This window comes from Gopherus evgoodei, chromosome 17 (genome assembly GCF_007399415.2).
Source record: "Gopherus evgoodei ecotype Sinaloan lineage chromosome 17, rGopEvg1_v1.p, whole genome shotgun sequence".
Lineage (NCBI taxonomy): Eukaryota > Metazoa > Chordata > Testudines > Testudinidae > Gopherus > Gopherus evgoodei.
In genome coordinates this window covers 20107453-20127823 of record NC_044338.1, presented here as the reverse complement: position 1 = coordinate 20127823, position 20371 = coordinate 20107453, and the positions used below count along the sequence as shown (strand labels likewise).

The 20371-nt window shown below is 45.8% G+C and overlaps 1 protein-coding gene across 1 annotated transcript in view; it reads left to right on the top strand.

Annotated features, from left to right (window-relative positions):
- Positions 1–20371, top strand: part of UNC45B (unc-45 myosin chaperone B) — a 32994-nt gene that overhangs the window by 1678 nt on the left and 10945 nt on the right. The window contains exons 2-13 of the mRNA XM_030537001.1: positions 2226–2387; positions 3830–3866; positions 7452–7627; positions 8051–8140; positions 9672–9839; positions 13330–13498; positions 13889–14059; positions 14740–14911; positions 17275–17575; positions 18153–18247; positions 18837–18978; positions 19431–19571. Of these exons, the coding sequence (XP_030392861.1) occupies positions 2226–2387; positions 3830–3866; positions 7452–7627; positions 8051–8140; positions 9672–9839; positions 13330–13498; positions 13889–14059; positions 14740–14911; positions 17275–17575; positions 18153–18247; positions 18837–18978; positions 19431–19571 (1824 nt within the window). The remainder of the gene's footprint in view (positions 1–2225; positions 2388–3829; positions 3867–7451; positions 7628–8050; positions 8141–9671; positions 9840–13329; positions 13499–13888; positions 14060–14739; positions 14912–17274; positions 17576–18152; positions 18248–18836; positions 18979–19430; positions 19572–20371) is intronic.

Sequence of the window (20371 nt, the reverse complement as noted above, 5' to 3'; positions counted from 1 at the left end):
TATTTACTGTAATTTAAGGTTTCGTGTGCCAGTAATACATTTACAGGGGCTGGTGGATGAAACCCCAGACTGGCAGCGGGCCGAGTGGAGCCATCGGCCGGGACCCTGGCTGGAAGGGTCTGGTGGACAGAACCCCAGACTGGCAGTGGGGGTGGCAGACAGAACCCCATACTGGCAGCGGGATTCCCTCCAGCCTGACCGTTCACCTTTTGGAATGACTCATTATAGTCCCTCTATAACCAGTTCCTTATCCACCTTCCAGTTCTCATATTAACCCCATCTTCTCCAATTTAACTAATAATTTCCCACGTGGAACTGTGTCAAATGCCTTACTGGCATCCAGGTAGATTAGATCTACTGCATTTCCTTTGTCTAAAAAAAATTAGTTATCTTCTCAAAGAAAGAGCTCGGGCTGGTCTGGCACGATCTATCTTTTGCAAAACCATGTTGTATTTTATCCCAATTACCTCTGTCCTTAAGCTATTTTCTCATTCAAAATTTGTTCCAAGATCTTGCATACAATTGAAGTCAAACTATAACAAGCCTGTAGTTTCCCAGGTAACTCCTCCCCCCCCCCTTCTTAAAAATAGGAACTATATTAGCAATTCTTCAGTCATAGGATACTGTCTCCAAGTTTACAGATTCATTAAAAATCCATGCTACTGGGCTTGCAATTTCATGTGCCAGTTCCTTTAATTTCTTGGCTGGAGAATATTCAAGGCCCTTGATTTAGTACCATTAAGATGTCTGAGTTTGACTTCCACCTCGGATGTGGTAATTTCTACCTCCATATCCTAATTCCCATTTGCCACCCTGCCACTACCTCTAAGCTCTTCATTAGCCTCACTAAAAACTGAGCCAAAGTATTTATTTAGGTGTTTGGCAATGCCTAGATTATCTTTAATCTCCATTTTAGCAGTCCCACTTCTTTCCTGGTTGGAGTTGCATCACATACATCAATATATGTAAATAGGCTGCCAACATTCTCCAGGGCCAGTTTTAAGAGCAGCTACGCTTCCAGCAATAAAGTGCTGGTTCTCCCAAGTGATGGCAATATGAGCTTTCAATTTCTCTCCCCTGGTTCCTTAACCTTCAGTGAAGTGGCTATAAGAGCTTGTGTTAAAATCTGCAATGCATGACCTCTCGCTGAGCAGCATGCGTGGGATGGAGATCATGAGATCAAATTGGTTTGAGGTTTGACTACTGTGGTAAGGCAGCCCTTTTGCTTCACCAGAACTAACGCTTCCTCCTCTGACAGGGCCAGGGGTAAATCAGCCCCGCTCTGGAGTGTGTCTGTCTTCTCTCTTTGGGGTTTGTTTCTCAGAGCCTTCCCGGTAGGCCCCAGGGCAGGCCTGAGGAGTGCTCCTCTGCCAAACCAAGGGAAACAAGTCTATAATGCACCGAAAAAAAGGGAATACCTTTTCCTGGCCCCCTCACTGGGGCAGGTGTTGTCCTGTCGCTGGCTCTGGGGTGTCAGTCCTTCCCCTAAACAGGCATTGGGTTAGGGTGTCTCCCCTATGAGGAGGAGTGCAGTCTCTCACATTGGAGAAGCTGTTCTCCCTACTGCCACCAGCCCTGCAGTTGTCTATCTTCCCCCACAGGAGAGAGGTTTTAACGGGATTCAGGCAGCCCTTAATTGGACTCAGGTTCCCTAACGGAACTGAAGTAACCCCTTCCCAGCTTGTGATGAAAAGGGTCTTTAGCATTTTAGGGTGAACATACCTGTTTTCCTAGCCCCTCCTGCAGCCATCCAGCCTGACATTGTCACACTACCCAGGCCCTGGGATCTGGAATTCCAGATTTTTACTGTTTAAAATAAATATACATTAGGAAAGAATCCCGCATGGATGGAGGAATAGTTCCTTCCATCTCGGGCGCATTCAGTCCAACTTCCCTGATTCCATAATGCTTAGTTCCCTACTACAGGGCAGCAAAATTATCAGGAAAGGGCTGTGAAAAGATTTTGGAGACAAATTAGGGCAAGTCCCCATCCCAGTATTGCTACCCTGATGCTGACATCCTTCACTGTCCTGTGCTAGTTATCCAGCATTATGCATCACTGTTCCATCAGTACAAGGGAGATGTTTAATTTTGCCTGCACCCTATGAGGCAGGTACTTAAGCATAAAAAGTGCTGTTGCATTTTACAAATATTAACCAAAGCATAAACTTAAATTGATACCGCACCAAATATTTGAGAGGCTGAACTGTGGCTTTCTTCCCCAGATGGAGGACCCGGCTCAGCTGAAGGAGGAAGGCAATAAGTATTTTCAGGCCAACGACTATGAGAGTGCTATTAACAGCTACACCAAAGCCATGAAACTTACCATGGACAAGTCACTGCAGGCTGTGCTGTACAGGAATAGGGCAGCCTGCTTCCTGAAAAAGGTGAGATGAGAACCTCTGAACTGGGGCTGGATTCGGGGGGAAGTGAAGGATTATAGCAACTAGTGATGGGCGACAGGTGGGTTGGGACATTGGGGGGCTTATCTGCTCACTTTATTTTTAATATAGAAAACAGTGCTGCTCACACTACCAGTTCCAAAATGTTTTGCTCTTTTCAGCATATCAAGTTGTGAGCCCGGGGACATGCCGGGTACTGGTGTTCTGCAATAGCTTTGAGCCACCTGCGTCACAACTAATTTTGAAGATGTTACTTTGATCTAGATACACTAAAGTGCATTTTTCTTTCCATGGAGTGTTTCTGGTTGGGCCGTAATGTCAAATTGGGGACAAGTATTTGTAGAGGTCTAGTGTGAAGGGCTAAAAATAATAGAATCTCAGGGTTGGAAGGGATGTCAGGCGGTATCTAATCCAACCCCCTGCTCAAAGCAGGAAAAATCCCCTGACAGATTTTTGCCCCAGTTCCCTAAATGGCCCCCTCAAAGATTGAACTCTCAACCCTGGGTTTAGCAGGCCAATGCTCAAACCACTGAGTTTTCCTTGCCCCTCAGAGAGGTTTGTTTACTGGGAGGGAATGGAGCTGAGCCACTGTCCTCAGTTGCTTGTCCTTGTATTGGAGCCTTCCTGCCTATTAAACAAACAGGATCTGACTGGAACACACTGCCTAGCACAAACCACGTGGAAACAAGTTCTTAAAAAGCAGGGACCATACAAACAGAGGCCTTCAATTATTCTCAACCTGCCAAAGAGCCATAGCCCTGCAGTATTAACTCTGCCAGCACTCACTACCAAGGGGAAGTTAATTCCAACAAAGTTCCAGGTGACACTGTTTGAGGATGAAGCAGAAATACCAGATGCTACATCCCACTATGCCTCTGGGGCATAATGTACTAGCTGAGGAATGTTAGCCTCTGGGCCCAGCCTCTAGAGAAGGGCCCCGTGCTGCTTACCAGTTAAGGGAGATCTTTAGCCCAAACAATAGATGTTTTTGGTAGCAGAGGAACCTGAATTCTTAACCCTCATCCCTCTGTGTAAGTTTTATATAGACATGTCTCTGCAGTATATGAACTTGGGAGCCTGCTTATCCACAACATGTTGTTAACACACACATCAAAGGAGTCCAACTCACACTAGGCTGGTTTACGGTGACTTGCTATGATGATTTCTACAAAAGGCCATCATACACAAGCCTGCCGATTGCCTGATCATCTTTGCTACTGACATGGCCAGGAGAAAAACCTGAAATGATGCAGAACAAGCTCTTTGGAGCTCCTCCATTGCTCAGTGGTTGTACTGGAAGCTGTACAATGTGTCTTATGTGACAACCTTTCTCAGCCCTACGTTTCTATGATTCTAGACCAGTAAGGAAAGAGTGTACATTGCCCATCTCTATAGCTAATAAATCTCTCTTCCCTCTGAATCGACAGGAGAGCTATGCCCAAGCAGCATCGGACGCTTCTAGAGGTAAGCAGAAAGATCTAAAATGTGGGATCTGAGGTTTACTACATGCACTTGCTCCTCCATCTAGTCTGTTCTCAGATCTGGTTTTGTGTCCTCTTTAAACTTTTATTTTTAAGTGTGAGTTTAACTGATTTAATTATTTGCTTGGTGTTAGGTTTTGCGTGAATGAACAGGTAAATACAAAAAAGGTATCCCATAACTAACTACTATCTATTGTACTCGTGTAGCGTTACTGTTTTGTGTAGTTCAAGAAATCAGCTATAAAATTGTGTTGCTTAGAATGTTAAATACCAGGATTCTATACTAGTTCATATAAAGTTCATCCTCTTAAGTTTACAATGAAATGAGAGCATCACTGTTTCATGTGCTCATAGAATGGGGTGTGCTGGGGAACAGGACTACAGGTATCCTCTCTACATGTCCATTGTGCTTAAAGGGGGATGAAAGTGTTCTACCCGGGTAAGCGTGTCCTTAAAAATTGAAGATTAAAAACGTCAATGAAGGCACTCTCATTAGGAAATGGATCGATAATAAGACAGTAAATATCATAATGCCACTATATGAATCCATTGTACGCCCCTATCTTGAATACTGTATGCAGTTCTGGTCACCCCATTTGAAAAAAGATATATTAGAATTGGACAAGGTACAGGGAAGGGCAATAGAAATTATTAGGGGTCCGGAACGGTTCCATATGAGGAGAGATTGAAAAGAATGGGGCTTTTCAGCTTGGACTACTAAGGAGAGGTTCTGATAGAGGTCTTATAAAATCATGAATGGTGTTAGAGAAAGTGAATAGAGAAGTGGTGTTTACTCCCTCAAATAAACTGGAACCAGGGGTCACCTGATGAAATTAATAGGCAGCAAGTTTAAAACAAACAAAAGGAACTAATATCAGAGGGGTAGCCTTGTTAGTCTGGATCTGTAAAAAGCAACAAGGAGTCGGAAAAGGAACTACTACTTCATGCAACGTTCAGCCAACCTGTGGAACTCATTGCCAGGGGATGTTGTGAAGGCCAAAACTATATTGGGGTTCAAAAAGAACTAGATAAGTTCATGGAGGATAGATCCATCAATGGGTATTAGCCAAGATGGTAAGGGGTGAAACCTCATGATCTGGGTATCCCTAATCTCTGACCACCAGAAGCTGGGACTGGATGACAGGGGATGGATCACTCAATGATTGTCTGTTCTGTTCATTCTCTCTGAAGCATCTGGCATTGCCCACTGTCAGAAGACAGGATACTGGGCTTGATGGACCATTGGTGTGACTCAAAATGGATACTATTTTTTTACTTTGGCAAATCCATTCAGTGAAATAGGGAAAAAAATCTTTTCCCTAGACAAAAATCCATGTTCAGGTGTCAGTGTGGATCCCACTCTAGGTACATGTGAGCCTCACGCACGCAAGAGCTGAATCTTTTGACTAGCAGTGTCCGTTGGGCTACATCTGTGCCATGTATGTCCTTCTGGCTCCCCACCCCCCAAATCCAAGGGCATGGTGACCGCTACTGTCCCTCTGTTCCCTCTTTCCACCCGTGACAGTGAGACAGAATTAGTGATGTTTGACCCACTATCTCTTAACCCTTTTTCCCCTGATTCTGAGTCAGACTGGAATCAGTTTTCTCCACCCTTATTATTTTTCCCCTTTTAATTCAGAATCACTAAACCTTTTGTTTCGCTTGGTGCCTAACGGCAGACTCCAAGCCTGCAGGCTCTAAGCCTTGCCTATCTTGCAATGGCTTTATCTCTTTCATTGACGGCCACAACCGTTGTTTTTCTTGCTTTTATTGTGAGTCTAGCTAACTAGGGTACTTACAAAGTGCCCATCACCATAATACTTGAGCAGCTCACTATCTTCAGGTATTTATCCTCACAACTGCCTTGTGAGGCTGGGCTAAACTGTCATGCCCATTTCACAGATGGGGAACTGAGGCACAAAGAGACTAAGTAACTTGCCTAAGGTCACACAGCAGGGAATGGAATCCAGGTCTCAAATCCTAGGCTAATCTTGTAACCACTGGGCCATATTCCAGACTGGACAGTCATTCGCTGAACAGTCTCTCCATGGACATGGAATTATTGGGACACCTGCCTTGAGTTTCATCTGATGGACAAATGCATGCAGGCTACCTCAGACCCAGATGAGAGAAGATCGACCTCTGATCAGGTCCCTGTAAAGTCATCCCCTACGAGTGCCCCTACTCAAATAAAGACTTGGCACTGACGACCACTCCAGTACCAGCAATGTCAGTATGGAACCTGGTGCTGCCTCTTCCCATGGTATAAAGATCCTTGAAGGAGTTGTTGCATACTGACTCATCCGTCCGAGAACCCCCTCCTGCCTGAGATCTCAATGTCGTTCTTGCAAGAGGTGCTTTTGGGATGGTCTTTATACCATCTTTCCCTCAAGACTCCTCTTAGCTGCAATCACATTGGCTAGAAGGGTCAGTGAAGCTGAGCTCTCATGGTTGAACCGCCTTGTGCAACAGAGTTTTGAGACCTCCTCTGAGGCTTAAGCCTAACGTGGTCTCGGTTTTCCATTTGCACAGTCTCCTACCTTATCTGTAGTCTCCCAAAAACCCATTCTGTGCTTGGTGGGAAGAAACTTCACACTCAGGACATTCAGGGACCTTATTACAGTGTTATATATTGGTATGTTAAAGCCCTTCAGACTGTCTTCTCATCTCTTCATGGCCCTCTACTCCCAGAGGATATCAAAATGGATCAGGCAGTGCCTATCAATCAGCTACCAAATGGCCAACAGACCGCTCACTCCACCAGAGCACAAACTACCTCTTCTGACAGCTTCAGGAACATGCCAAAATGGAAATTTGTAAGGGAGTTCTGGGAAGTGACTCCCTGATGTTCGTTAAGCACTGTGCCCTGGAACGGGCTACAAGGTCAGATGCCACGTTCAAGAGAGCAGTATTACCATTCCTGGTAGATTAGATCAGTCAGGATGACTCAACCCCACCTTCCAGGTGGGACGCAGGTTGTCAGTCACCTAAAGTGAGTTCCACACTGACAACATAGATTCATAGGCTTTAAAGTCAGAAGAGACCATCATGATCCTCTTGCATGTTGCAGCCACAAAGCCTCCCACCCCCTCCTGAAATAGACCCTGAACCTCTGGCTGGGTACTGAAGTTCTCAGATCATGTTTTAAAGACTTTGAGTTACAGAAAATCGACCATTTACACTAGTTTAAATCAGCAAGTGAGCTGTGCCCCAGGCTGCAGAGGAAGGCAAAAAAAACCCAGAGTCTCTGCCAATCTGACCGGGGGTGGAAATTCCTTCCTGACCCCAAATCTGGCAATCAGTTAGACCCTGAGCATGTGGGCAAAAACCCACCAGGCATCTTAAGGAACCAATGACTTTAAGTCACTGCTTTTTCAGAAACAGATATACAGATTGCATTTGACTGTGTCAGCTATCAGATAAGATAGAGGTTTATTGAAGAAACAGGGTAACTGAGCCCTGGGAAAATGCCATGTATCTTCATTGTTACTGTCTCTGTGAATCTTCTGTATGGGGCTGGACTTTGAAGCAAATGTTGATGCCTTTTTGTACTTTATCACTTTCCTAGCGATTGACATCAATGCTTCAGATATTAAGGCCCTGTACCGGCGCAGCCAGGCTCTGGAGAGCCTGGGGAAGTTGGACCAAGCCTTCAAAGACGTCCAGAGATGTGCTACCATTGAGCCCCGCAACAAAAATTTCCAGGAGACCCTGAGGCGTCTGGGAGCCAAAATTCAGGAAAAGGTAAATGCCTTTGCAACAGCACCAAATGCTTGGGTGGTGCACACAGAGCTTTGCATCCAGGTGTACTGACTCTGAAGATGTGCCACTATACTCCAGAGCAAGCGTATCCGCTGAGAGTAGCTGGTAAATGTCGCTTGGAGGGCTGGAAGATGACATGCAGTGTGTTCACCGGCCTGTACTCCACACAGAGAGAACAGCTTATGGGCTGAATCTCTGGCTCTATCCTTGAGCTGCAGAGGTGGAAAGAGACACATTGCAAAAGTCAAAAACCAAAGCCAGTGTGCAGTTGATGCTGATTTAACAGGCCGTTTAAAATGATTGCCGTTTGAGAGAGATGTGTGCAGCCTAAACACAAAGGAGAGAACTCCAGCTCGGGGTTCTCCCCTTGTGCCTAACATGTGATGTTCTTTCATTCCTCTACAGCTGCGCATTCAGTTCTCCACCGATGCCAGAGTGCAGAACATGTTTGAAATCCTCCTGGACGGGAACAGTGAGAAAGAGAAGCGAGAGAAGGTGAGACTTAAAAGGCAGCCGGGGAGATTACTGATACTAACTTTGTCAGACTTCAAAGCCCACAGTCAGGAGCAAAAGTCGTCTTGCCCTCCCCAGCCATTCATAGGACTCCAGATACATGAACAAATAGAAGGGGGAAAGGGAGGAACTGAACTCGGTGAGACAGCAGAGAACTGACATGCTCGGGGGGGAGCCCCACAAAGCCGCTGGAATGTCAGCAAAGCTCCCAGATCACAAACTCAAGTCAAAACCAGATCTGGTGTCTGCAGCTTAGGCCCATATCTCACTGCTCATCCCTTATTCCCCCTCTTGCTGCCACTCCCTCCTCCCCGAAACGTTTGCCAATGTTCAAAGGGAAGGACCCCAGCTCCACCTGCAGGACTGCTCTTTGCTCAGCTGAGTTGTATGTCACCCAAAGAGAGCACTCCCTCCACTTCCCGGGGGACATTATTCCACAGCCTAAGACCGTGGCTCTCAACCTTTCCAGATGACTGTACCCCTTTCAGGAGTCTAATTTGCCTTGTGTTCCCCCAAGTTTCACCTCCCTTAAAAACTACTTGTTTACAAACTCAGACATAAAAATCCAGGGCACTCTTACTGACAAACTGCTGACTCTCTCCTTTTTACCATGCAATTATAAAATAAATCAACTGGAATATAAATGTTGTCCTTACATTTCAGTGTATAGTCTATTGAGCAGTATAAACAAGTCGTTATATGAAATTTTAGTTTGTACTGACGCCGCTGGTGCTTTTTATGTAGCCTGTTGTAAAACTAGGCAAATCTCTAGATGAGTTGAAGTACCCCCTGGAATTCCTCTGCATGCCCCCAGCGGTACACGTACCCCTGGTTTAGAACCACTGGCTTAACAGATCTTGCTGTCAGGAAACGTCTTTCCCTTCATTATGCCTAGCTGTCCCCCCTTACACCACCCCACATGATTCCTTTTCAGTCTTGGTGCTAAGCCTTCAAATATTTGCAAACTGTTAAAGTTTCCGAAACCTCACTTAGCCAACCTATATTGCCTTACCCGTTTTCTCTTTATCCCTCTATGGCTACATCTACACTACACGCCGCTGGTAGTGGCGTTTAGTGTACGTGTAGCTACACGCTACAGCGAGAAGCACGGGGAAGGGCTCCAGGAGCAAGGAGGCAGTGGGACATGCTACACTGCTAAAAACAGCAGGCGTGGCTTGGGTGAGAAGAGAGCTGTGTGGGGTATATATCTGAGTAGGCACCTTGTGTCCTTCAGGCATCTTTGCTGGTCAAAGCTGTGCCTCTCCATCTACATAGCTGTGTATCTCTGTGGCAGGAGGTCTACATGGATGTGTACATTGCAGCCACTGAAAGAAGTGCAGCGTAGACATACCCTAAATCACTCCCTTCCTTCATGCATCAAAGTCTCCTTCTGAACGCAACTAATTTGCTAGGATGTGGATTGAGACAATCATTTCATAGAGGCCAATGAACAGCCATTGATATCACTCCTTGATTACTGACCCTCTGACTTCTTACACCTCTTTTTACCCAGGCTGCGAACAATCTCATTGTTCTGGGGCGGGAGGAAGCAGGAGCCGAGAGGATATTCCAGAACAATGGGGTAAAGCTGCTGCTGCAGCTGATAGAAACCAAAAATCCAGAGATGATCCTAGCGGCCATAAGGACCCTTTCAGGCATGTGCACTGGACACAAGGCAAGGGTAAGTCATGTGGCTCAAATCCTTTCTCAGTCTCTCTCTATAACCGGGGGACTCAAAGGAACCTGCTTCTCGCTATTTCAGAATGGCCATTCTTACATCCATATCAATCTCCTCTTACTAAAAGGACAAGAAAAATAAATTTTGAACTCCTATGATCTGGCCGTTCATGGAACCAAGTCTGTTTCTAAAAGACAAATAAAAGCAAACCTTGCTGTGAATGAAATACAGAGAAGCCAGAAGATGAAAGTTAGCCTTTATAGGGTGCAAACTTGACAGGCTGAACCTGTGATGCTGTTCTTGGACTTGAGGTTCAAAGATATCCTTCAGCACGTAAAGGAGGCTGGTTTAACACCGGCCCTTGGGAAATGAAGTGTATGTACAGCCACAATCCTGTAGGAGGCGGCAGTGACCAATGGTGGGTTAAGCCAGTATTCTGGACTCCATGCCAAGCAAGGGGTGTGAGGTGATTTGATAGAGCAGTGAGATACATGGTCTCTATGAGAATGATGGGAGGTGATTAGCCAAGTGGGAGGTGATTAGCTAAGACTTTCATTAGGTGAAGTCAGAGGCTGGAGGAGGAAGATCAAGGTATCTAGAAAAGCCCTAAAGTTTTGATGGGCCATGAGCCACCTTTTAAGTTAACCCACCCTGGTGAGTATTGTGGTCCTCAAATGACTCATAAAGTAGCCCTCTTAGACTCATGACAGTCCAGACTCTGTACTGGAAAGCAGTAATACTTGAATTTTGGAAGGTGTCATAGAGTGTGGGGGAGTGAGGGCCCGGCATCCCCCCTCTTCCTGAAATTCACTGACTCTCAGCCAGCCAATAAAACAAAGTTTATTAGACGACAGGAACACAGTCCCAAGCAGGGCTTGTAGGTACAGAAAACAGAACCCCCTCAGTCAGGTCCCTCTTGGGGGGGTGGGGAGCCCAGACTCAGGTTCTGGGTCTCCATCCATCTTCCCCAGCCAGCTCCAAACTGAACCCCCTTCCCGGCTCCTCCCCCAGCCTTTGTCCAGTTTCCCGGACAAAAGATGTCACCTGGCCCCCAACCCCCTCCTGGGCTCAGGTTACGAAGGGCAGCCACCATCACTTACTGCTAGCCATCAAGTATCATCCCTCAGTGAAGTCACACCTTATTTCCCATCCCTATCTAATACTGGTGCAGCACCCCAGGGAAATGGAGGCAACACCCCGTGTTAGCAGAAGACAGTAAACTAGTAAAACTCCCATGCAACATTACCAGGTTTATACTCCATACTCCATCATAGAAGGAATAAGCAGCTGAGAGATTGAGACCATATTTATGTGGCTGCACGTGGGGATACACACATCACCGGAGACAGGTGCAGGCCTGACAAAGCCCTGGCTGGGATGATTTGGTAGGTATTGGTCCTGCTTTGAGCAGGGGGTTGGACTAGATACCTCCTGAGGTCCCTTCCAACCCTGATATTCTATGACAGCACTACCTACCAGTGGCCAGTCAGCTTTCGCTAAGCTCAGGACATTTTATTTAGGACTAAAGCATGACAAAGAAAACATTCCATAAAAACAGATGGTCCTACATAGAGGCAGGTTCCAATCTTTCAAATCCTCTTAGCAGGCTTTGGCCCACTCTTTGTCTCAGGTCAAACTGAGGCTCAAAGGCAGGTCACTCAGTCAGTTCAGGCTCACCCGTTCTATCAAAAGCCCTTTCTTTGCCCACTGGGCCTCTTGACCCGCTCTGAACCATATATGCCATTCATCCCAAGGCATGGTGCTTCTTTGGAGTTATCTACCCTAGGATTCGCAATAATCACCGCCCACTGATTTTTAATTCCTGTAGGAAGCTCTGTAATGGTACCCCATGGAGCCAGAATACAGTCCCTATCCCACAAAGATACAGATCAGTTACCGATAGAAAATGTTATGAATGTTCCCTGTGCCAGAAGTCACAGGCACATCTTTTGAAGCAGCTGTGCTTCCGAGGGCTTTCATCTGTCACACAGGTCACTGTTAGGGTGACCAGATATCCTGACTTTATAGGGACAGTACTGATTTTGGGGGCTTTTCCTTATATAGGCACCTATTACCCCCCAGACTCCTTGTCCCAATTTTTCACACTTACCCTCTGGTCACCCTAGTCACTGTACACTGTTTCACCGAGTCCATCCACCATCTAGATCTATGTGCAGGCTGTAATGTTTACTGCCCTAAACAATACCTGACCGATTACCGAGCCACCACTGTAGTAACATTATTATTTATTTGTATTCTTGTAGCACTGAGGATGCTTCGTCATCACCGAGCAGGACCCCATTGTGCTGGGCGTGTGAAAGTCTCCCTGGGAAAATTGCAATTATAAAATACAGATGATTAAGTCCTCCCTTCTAGCCAATGGCTGGAAACTGCTCTCTAGTCTCCCCATCAGGATCTTAGTAGGACAGAAAATGCTCCTATAAATGCAAATGTGAGGCAGGAAGTAAAAATATAAAAATAATACATAATAAAATATATAATACAAAGTAATGGGGTCTAAATTAGCTGTTACCACTCGAGAGATCTTGGAGTCATTGTATATAGTTCTCTGTAAACATCCTCTCAATGTTCAGCGGCAGTCAAAAAAGTGAACAGAATGTTGGGAATCATTAAGACAGGGAGAGAGAAGACAGAAAATATCATATTGACTCTATATAAATCCATGGTATGCCCCCATCTTGAATACTGCGTTCAGATGTGGTCCCCCCACATCTCAAAAAAGATATACTGGAATTGGAAAAGGTTCAGGAAAAGGGCAACAAAAATTATTAGGATTATATAACGGCTTCTGTATGAGGAGAGATTAATGAGATTGGGACTTTTCATCTCGGAAGAGAGATGACTACGGGGTGGGGGGATATGATATAGAGGTCTAAAATCATGACTGGTGTGGAGAAAGTGAATAAGGAAGTGGTATTTACTCCTTCTCATAACACAAGAACTAGGGGTCATCAAATGAAATTAATAGGCAGCAGGTTTAAAACAAACAAAAGCAAGTATTTCTTAATACACTGCACAAGTCAGTTTGTGGAACTTCTTGCCAGAGGATGTTGTGAAGGCCAAGACTATAACAGAGTTCAAAAAGGAACTAGATAAATTCATGGAGGACAGGTCCATCAATGGTTATTAGCCAGGATGGGCAAGGATGGTGTCCCTAACCTCTATTTGCCAGAAGCTGGGAATGGGTGACAGGGGATGAATCACTTGATGACCTGTTCTGTTCATTCCCTCTGGGGCACCTGGCATTGGCCACTGTTGAAAGACAGGCTATTGGGCTAGATGGACCTTTGGTCTGACTCATGGCCGTTCTCATGAAATACAAAACCACTCCCTGTGCTGTACTGGACAAATTCAATATTGTCCTGTTATTTCATTGCCTATGCCAAATGTTACATTTTAATGAGTGAAATGTAAATTGCTTTATGTAGATAATATGAACTATAACACTGAATCCTATCTTTCATCTGGGCAGGCCACAGCAATCCTTCACCTCCTGGGAATTGACAAAATTTGTATGTGGATGGCTGTGGACAACGAAGAAATCTCTATGGCTGTTTGCAATCTCCTACAAGTCATTACAGACTCCTTATCAGGGGAGGGAGAGAAAGAGCAACATGGGAAAGAAGCAGCTCTGGTGCTGGGTAATTAATTCTATGTAACCACTGAATGATGACAGAGATGTGAAGAGATCTCAGATTCCCATTGCGCTGAACAGTAGATCCTGCAAATTCTGTTTTTAGTTACCTGCGGGTGGATGTGCAAACACCAAGCCCAGGGGTCTAGGCTACATAATATCCAGCAATAAGCACGGTTAAAAACAGCTTTATTCAGAAGACCTTCAGACCCCTGAACCATAATTAGAATGAGCAATCATAATGCTTTTCTGTACTTGTATGAAATTGACACGTTGACCAGGCCACAGCCCCATGTACATTCTAGTAAAATAACCATTCATAAGTGGTATTCAGTAGGGTAATCTGCCTTCAAAGTGCTGCTTCTTTTAACCTGCTGCTGCCTTGTCTTTTGTGCAGACACGAAGAAGGATTTGAAGATGATCACAATGCACCTGCTGGACATGCTGGTCAGTAAGAAGGTGTCTGGGCAAGGTCGGGACCAGGCTCTCAACCTGCTCAGCAAGAACATACCAAGAAAGGATCTGAGAATCCACGACAACTCTAAAACCATCTTTGTCATTGACAGTGGTGAATGCCCTTTCCCTACACTTAGACTTGAATGCATGTCACGTGCAGCAAAACTTCCCAAGCCATCCTCTCTTAGGGACACTTAAAACAATCCCCATCTAGAAAAGTAATCTGATGTGGTGAGACTCCAAACTCTGGATATTATTCAAAAAGGAAGAACTTCTTGTGGTGTTTTTATTTTTTTAAATCCTGTGTTTGGGAGGTTGAGCTGAGCTCCACTGGAACACCTCAACCCTAACACCTTCTTTTAACAAAGATTTCTTTATGAAAATTTAATCCAGAATCTCCTCTAGCATTTCAAAGCCCCTCTTCCTCATTGCAAGGCCTTCATGCCACTAAAATCAGCAGGTTTTGTGTGTCTCTTTAAATAAAGGACAGATCCAGTTGATGAACAAGTACTGTGAAGAAGATAGTATTTTGCCCATAATTTTATGACTGCTGTTTAACAGCTCAATTCTGCAAACTTTGTTGTCATGAGTAGAGTCCTTACTTGCATCAATAAATCAATTGCTTACATGTTTGTCTAAGGGTTAACAAGATTGTTTTAAGTTAGTTTATAGGCCAGATGTCTGAAAATATTGCAATCTGTACAGTTTGCTGTAGGAGAACGTCCGCTGCACAGTCCATAAATGTGGTACATGCCTGTCCTCTCTAAAAGCCCTATTAATTCTGTGTCCCAGGTCTAAAAAAAATATTGAAAGTCGTAGGCCAGGTTCCTGAGCTGCCCAACTGCCTGCCCTTAACGGAGAACACCCGGATGATTGCTTCCATTCTCCTGAACAAGCTGTATGATGACCTGCGATGTGATCCCGAGCGAGATAACTTCAGAGAGATCTGTGAAGAGTACATCAAGTGAGTCAGGGTGGGGATGAAGCACTTTATGGGGACGGACACCCAGAAATGCAGAGTAGAGTTCTCAAGGACCTGGGATTGGATCAGATGCTGTGTAATGCTTTCAGATTCTTAGCAGTGGGGACTGGGCCAAAATAAAATGGGCCCTGTGTCTTCCACCGTAGTTAAAAAGCTCTTTGCAGGCTAGAGCTTGTCAAGGGAGGAAGCAACCAGAAAAGCACTAGGTAGTGAGGGCACAGTCGTGCCTCCTCCTGTGGCTTGCAAGGAGGCCACACTACGTCACCAAGTGCAGCATCCTGGCCTTTGTAACAGGGTTAATTCCCAACGGTCAAGAGGCCCTGGGCAGGGTAGAGCCAGTACACTCTATAGCGCTAATCCTTAGGCAGGGAGGCAGCCATGGGGTGGCAGGGGAAGGGGAATGCAGGCCTGCCCAACTCCCCTATGTTCCAGGCCAGGGCCCTAACAGTAACGAGATGTCCCACTGCCGGGTCAGCAGGGATCCTCCACCAACACGCTGACCGGCTGTTAAGCCACGACACCATCAACTAAACCTCTGGGCTACTTCCTATCCAAGTTCCAGATCTGGCTCAATGGTCTCTGGTTTGGCAGGGTATTCAGCCACCAGCAGTCCTACCAGCTTCAGCTCCTCCTTGGCCTCAGGCCTCCCCAGGTCAAGGCCGCCGCCTGGCTCGGCAGCAGGCTCGGTGGACGGCAGCAAGCAGGACGTGTCAGTCTCCTTCCCTGGCTCAACCTCTACTGGGCTAGGGGTTCTGCCTTTTGTACTTTCTGCCCCGTCTCTCAACTTCCAGTGGGAGGGCTGGAGCTGGTGTCATAGGTTTCACCCCCCACTCTGAACTTTAGAGTACAGATGTGGGGACCTGCATGAGAACCCATAAGCTTAATTACCAGCTTAGATCAGTATGCTGCCACCACCATATCATTTAAACAACCGTTTGAGTCATTTGGGAACTCTGTCTTCCCCCCAAAATATCTCCTTCCCAAGTACTCTATAACCCTTCCCTGGGTAGCCTTGAGAGACTTTTCTACCAATTTCCTGGTGAACACCGATCCAAACTCCATGGATCTTAAAACAAGGAAAAATCAATCCGGTTTTAAATAAGACTTTTAATTAAAGAAAAAGAATGAAAGGGAATACCTCTGTGAGATTAGTATGCCAGCTATGCTCACAGACAACAGATTCAAAAACACCAGAGAATTTTCCTCTGGGCAAAAATCTTAGTTAAACAAAAGAAAACCCCAATTTAATTCCCCCTCTTATACAAAACGAAGTCACAAAAGGAAATAAACATAAGCTAATTGAGTTCTTCTCTAATACTCACTACCTTGGTTGATTCCTGGATCTTTTTACTCTAGCACAGAACTTAATGAATAGAACAAAGGAAAGACTTCCCTCCTTCCTCTTGAAAAATCTCGTCCCTACATTGGTTCCTCTGGTCAGGTGTCAGTTAGGCTAGGTGAACTTCTGAACCCTTTACTGTCTCTTTATGACAGCTGGCCAGACTCAGCCCAGCTGGGTGGAGAAAGTGGTCCCTCCCTCTCTGGCTTTCAAAGTGAGGTCATACTGCGTCATTACGCACTGAATGGTTCAACAGATTGATAATGGAAACACTGAGCCTCTCCTCTTCAGGCTGCCATTGAAATCTAGCCTACAAGCCACGGAACAGTTGTCAGTGACTGAACGCAGGCCCTCTTCCGAGTGACGGAATCTGCATCTTGTACTTATAAAGTGCTTTTCACCCATACTTCTGCAAGCACTTGCATGGTGGCTTAGCGTTTTTAATCCACAGATGGATAAATGGAGATACAGGGAGATGAAGTGCCTCACTAAGGGTCACACAAGTCAAGGGTAGAGCTGGAAATAGAAACCGGGGCTGACTCCCGGTCTGGTGCTTTCCTCCACTGGGCCGCAATGTAAGTTTAATTTCTGTTCTGAGTGAACCTGTGTCCATGTCATCCAGATAACAGTCTGGCAGTTACTTCAAAGAAAAGGACTCCCTTTATCTTTTCGGGTAAGGGCGTTAGAAGGTAGTTCCATCTCCATAGTTGAGAGGAAGTTGCTCTACTCATAAGTAGGGTATTGTGGAAAACCCATGTTGCTTTTTCCTGCACTGTTCCTATCTTGTGGATAAAAAGAAGGGGATGTTCAGAGTTGGTCGCCATGATAAAAGGTGCTGGACTAAACTCCAGTTTGGAAATGGAGCACTGTTTGATAGAGGATGGTGGCCACAATGTGTGGCCCTCAAGGAAAGAGACTGGTAACGCACCAGAGGTTCTGACAATAACACTTCAGTCTCCCCCTCTAATCCTGCCCCCTGCTGATTTTTTTTTTCTGCCCCCTACAGGAGCAAGGTTGACCCTCAGGACATGGATAAGACTCTCCATGCCGTCCAGACAGTGTCTGGGATCATGCAAGGGCCTTTTGACTTGGGCAACAAGTTGCTGGGCATGACAGGTGTCATGGAGATGATGGTGGCTTTGTGTGGCTCTGAAAGAGAGATCGACCAACTGGTGGCTGTGGAGGCCCTCATCCATGCTTCCACCAAGCTGAGCCGGGCCACCTTCATCATCACCAATGGAGTGACGCTGCTGAAGGAAGTCTACAAGAAGACACAGAATGAGAAGATCAAAATTCGAGCTCTAGTGGTAAGCTTTCAGCCCTCAGCCTGCTCTGCTACCTGCCAACACTTTATCATCCTGTCCTAGGAAGAACTCTGCCTCTGGATTCAATCTAGGTTTGCAATACTGCAAAGTAGTAGCATCCGCTGCTCAGCCAGGGTACTATCCATAAGAGCTTGCACTCGCGTTCCTCCTCTAAAGAGTTTGGGGAAGGAGGAGGGCATGGCAGCTTGCAGGTATCAGCGGAGAACAAGCTTTGTAATGCAACAAGATTCTCATTCTCCTTGTGTCTGCCATCTTGGATTCCTCTCCATGAGGAATAGCAGTGACTGCTATATAAAGTAGAACCACTGTGTCAAATTTATTTTAGGGCTTGTGCATGGGGACTAAAGTATTTTCATTCATATAATAGAGAGTGAATGGAGTCAGGGCTTCAAAAATATAAATGGAAAACCTGCTTAAAGCAATACAGAACTTTACTGTAATCTGTATCACTTAACGTGGAAGACAATTATTACCTTTCTCTTAAATTTCAGCTGGACTTCTGAGAATGTTACCTATTCCTGTATCTAGCTACATAGTGTCCTTTCAATCTCTTTCTCAGGGTCTTTGCAAGCTGGGATCAGCCGGAGGCACTGACTATGGCCTGCGACAATTTGCTGAGGGATCCACAGAAAAGCTGGCAAAACAGTGTCGAAAGTAAGCAGAACTGAAAGGTGCTCTTGGAATTCTTCACCTGTTACTTGTGTTCCACTCCTTTCTTTCCAAAATATTTTTCAGTACCCTCTCTACTGGAGAGGTCCTCAGATACATAGTACTTTCCCTCAGTTGACTAAAGAGTTGTCTAACACTGAGTCACTGATAACATCTAGATGATATTGAACAGAGGTTTCTAGCATTTCTGGAAACATTTAGGTATCCATGCCTAGAACTCTTATACCTCATTTTCTTTTTGCCCGTCCCTAGTTCACTTTTGCTAGCATCAAAATCCATCTGGTTACTCACTCACCAGCTAAGAAACCTAAGAAAATAATCCTATTGTCTAAAAGGTATAATATATTATAGGTCTCTCTTATAAAATGCATAAGTACACCACCACCACCCAGCTTCCCTAGAGGAACTTGGTATCCAAAGATAACTTTCACCATTAGGATCTATGGTTTCCAGAGTCTGCTGCATGGGGTCTGAAGACGCCATTAAAAATAAAGCACAGTTCTCCAGCACTCTTAGGGGTTTTGCCTCTTCCTCTCTTGTAAATCTGTTCTCATGGAGATTTTGTCTCGTTCAGGTGGCTGTGCAATACCAGCATTGACATCCGCACCAGGAAGTGGGCTGTGGAAGGTCTGGCATACCTAACCCTGGATGCAGATGTGAAAGATGACTTTGTGGAAGATAAGCCAGCCCTGGAAGCCATGTTTGAATTAGCGAAGGTAGTGTCTCCTCTCCACAGCCCCTTGCCAAGCTAAAATAATGCCATCTTCTGCCTCCAGCCTTGCAAATATTGCTTGGGTTGATAATCATGATGGGCAACCTTGAAGGTGACAAAGTGAGGGGGTGTTTATTACCATCATTCACAAATTGATATGATGCCTCTTAATGTCTCACCAGGCTGATAAGTCATCCACCAGCTGAACAGTATCTTCCTTTGGAGTGCTCCGTGTGTCACTTACCTCTTGCAGCATAGCTTATATCTATACATCCTTAACATGGTGATAATGAAGTGCAAAGATGTCAAGTAACTTGCCCAAAGCTGCACTATAAAACCCAGAACAGAATCCTAAACAGAGTCCTAAACCCCACACTCTTCTCCACCCGCTACGCCACACTACCAGTGGTCCCCTCAACATCCCAGTCCAGTTCAATGTTTCCATTTATTGTGTAGACAAGTGACAAGACTATCCTGTACTCTGTGGCTTCCACGCTGGTGAACTGTACCAACAGTTATGATGTCAAAGAACTGGTCCCAGAGCTTGTGCAGCTGGCGCAGTTTTCCAAACAGCATGTGCCAGAGGAGCACCCCAAGGTAGGTTGGTTATTGCCAGGACCACCGACCCCCTATTACTTTTCCTCAGATGGTGGGGATTCCAGAACCCCAAAACAGCCCTCCTGAGAAGTGCTGTATCCCCAGCTGCTTCAAGGGACGGCTTAGCTATGGACTCCACATACTGACGTTGCACATCTCCTGCAGTTCAGGTTTTTACACGTTGAGCTGTAGGTCCCGGGGACTAAAGGAAGATACAGAATATTTAAAGTTTAAGCAGTGCTTTTTTCATTATAGAGATGCCTCAAGGCCTCAAATGAGACTGGACCCCCATTGTGCTAGAGGCTGTACATCCATAAAGTCAGTTCTTATCCTGAAGAATTTACAAACTAAACACATAAAACAAAGGGCAGGGGAAACTGAGGAACAGGAAAGCGATTCGCCCCAGGTCATGAGGCAGGTCAGTGGGAGAGATGGGACCTGCAACAAGGTCTCCTGAGTCCCAGTCCATTAGAGTCCTGCTGCCTGCCTACCTGAGGAGACGGGATCTTACCAGGCAGCAAGCCGGGGCACGAATGTCCACTACAGCAGCTTGTCCCCACAGTAACATCCCGTGTGGACATGGGTGCCGGTCAGTCAAAGCTCTAGCGAGAGCAGCGCTATACCTCCGTTGGAAACCGAGAGTAGTTACTGCATACTGCAGAACTCTTAGTGCCCAGCGCCAGCGTCCCTACAGGACAGTACTGCGGGGCCAAACTGCACAGTCCAGCTTTCTCTGCAGTAACGGCTTGGGCAGACAAGCCCTAAGTATGTGGGGTGGTAGCTGTACAGATGCTGATGGG